Source organism: Rhincodon typus, chromosome 43 (assembly GCF_021869965.1).
Source record: "Rhincodon typus isolate 14 chromosome 43, sRhiTyp1.1, whole genome shotgun sequence".
In the NCBI taxonomy this organism is placed as follows: domain Eukaryota; kingdom Metazoa; phylum Chordata; class Chondrichthyes; order Orectolobiformes; family Rhincodontidae; genus Rhincodon; species Rhincodon typus.
Genome location: NC_063374.1, coordinates 10,671,190 through 10,672,484, shown reverse-complemented (window position 1 = coordinate 10,672,484; position 1,295 = coordinate 10,671,190). Strand labels below are relative to the sequence as shown.

Genomic DNA, 1,295 nt, shown 5'->3' with positions numbered 1-1,295 from the left:
TGATTCTGAACCCTGGGGTGAAATTCATCTGGTGTGAGTGATTTATCTGCCTTCAGACTTTTCGGGGGTGGGAAAAGAAGGGAGGAGAATGAGGGTAGGGGATGTTAGGTGAGTGAAGGGGGGAGTGAGTGAGGGGAGCAGAAGTGAAGGGAGGATGGGTGAGTGAGGAGAGGAGAGTAAGGTCGGGGGGCATGAAGGAAGGGGGTCAGTGGATGACGGATTGGGGAGTAAGGAGCTGTGAGGAGGGATAGAAAGGGCAGGGATAAAAAGGCAATGAGTGGGGGAGGGGAGTGGGGAATAGGGAGGGTGGGGAAGGAGGTTGGAGGCACGAAGAGGAGAAGGGAATGAGAGGAGGGTCGGCGCTGATCCCTCAGTGAGCCACTTGTTTGCTAAGTTCAGTCTCTCTCTCTTTCCCCCCTCACTCGGTGTTTGTGTCTGTCTCTATCACATGGGCTACGGGCCGGGCTGCTGATTGGGCGGCGGTACGGTGCTTTTGATAAGTTTCACTGGGATCTTCCTGTTCCCCGGAGTTGCCAATGAGGACGGGCAGTCAGCAGTGCCTTGCAGGGACACGGGAATCCCGGTGCTCGCTATGGACAGCCTGGGTGAGTGAGTGAGAGAGAATGAGAGAGAATGAGAGAATGAGAGAATGAGAGAATGAGAGTGTGTGTGTGAGTGTGAGAGAGAGAGAGAGAGGTGGCGGCGGCGGCGGCTCCGTGCCCCCAGCTCCTGCCGACCCTGTCACAGCCACAGCCCCACAGTTCCATGTTGCCCTGTCCGCCTCACGTCCCTGAGTTAGGGACCCCCTCAGCCTCAGGACTCAGTGCACTGCGCACTCCTTCAGGTCACGGAGCCGCCGCGATTCATGTTCCCAGGCGGGTCTAAACAACTTTGACTTGAAGTCAATTACATTCTCCCCCGATCTGAATTGCTGCCGCTTCCTTCCTTTCCAGTGTGACACTCGCCCTCTTTTCTCCCCAAGCCACTTTCCGGAACATTGCTGGCTCTCGGTACACGGAGCTGTCAGTGGCTCGGCTTGCTAACACCCAGCCAGTTCTGCACTTGCTTCACATGGGATCCTCACATTGGCACCAGCAGCAATGCTTTAGCACTGAGGGAGCGCCGCACTGTCGGAGGGTCAGCGCTGAGGGAGTGCCACACTGTCGGAGGGTCAGCGCTGAGGGAGTGCCACACTGTCGGAGGGTCAGCGCTGGGGGAGCGCGGCGCTGTGGGAGGGTCAGCGGTGAGGGAGCGCGGCGCTGTGGGAGGGTCAGCGGTGATGGAGCGCGGCGCTG

General features: G+C 58.7%; 1 protein-coding gene across 3 annotated transcripts in view; it reads left to right on the top strand.

The window, feature by feature from the left end:
* The first annotated feature begins 470 nt into the window (after nt 1-470).
* The window catches only part of eml3 (EMAP like 3), a 59,158-nt gene continuing 58,333 nt past the window's right edge, over nt 471-1,295 (top strand). For 2 of the 3 annotated variants that reach the window (XM_048619718.1, XM_048619716.1), the window contains exon 1: nt 471-605. In XM_048619718.1, the coding sequence (XP_048475675.1) occupies nt 593-605 (13 nt within the window). In that variant the 5' untranslated portion in view covers nt 471-592. The remainder of the gene's footprint in view (nt 606-1,295) is intronic. The other variant, XM_048619717.1, reaches the window with a different exon arrangement.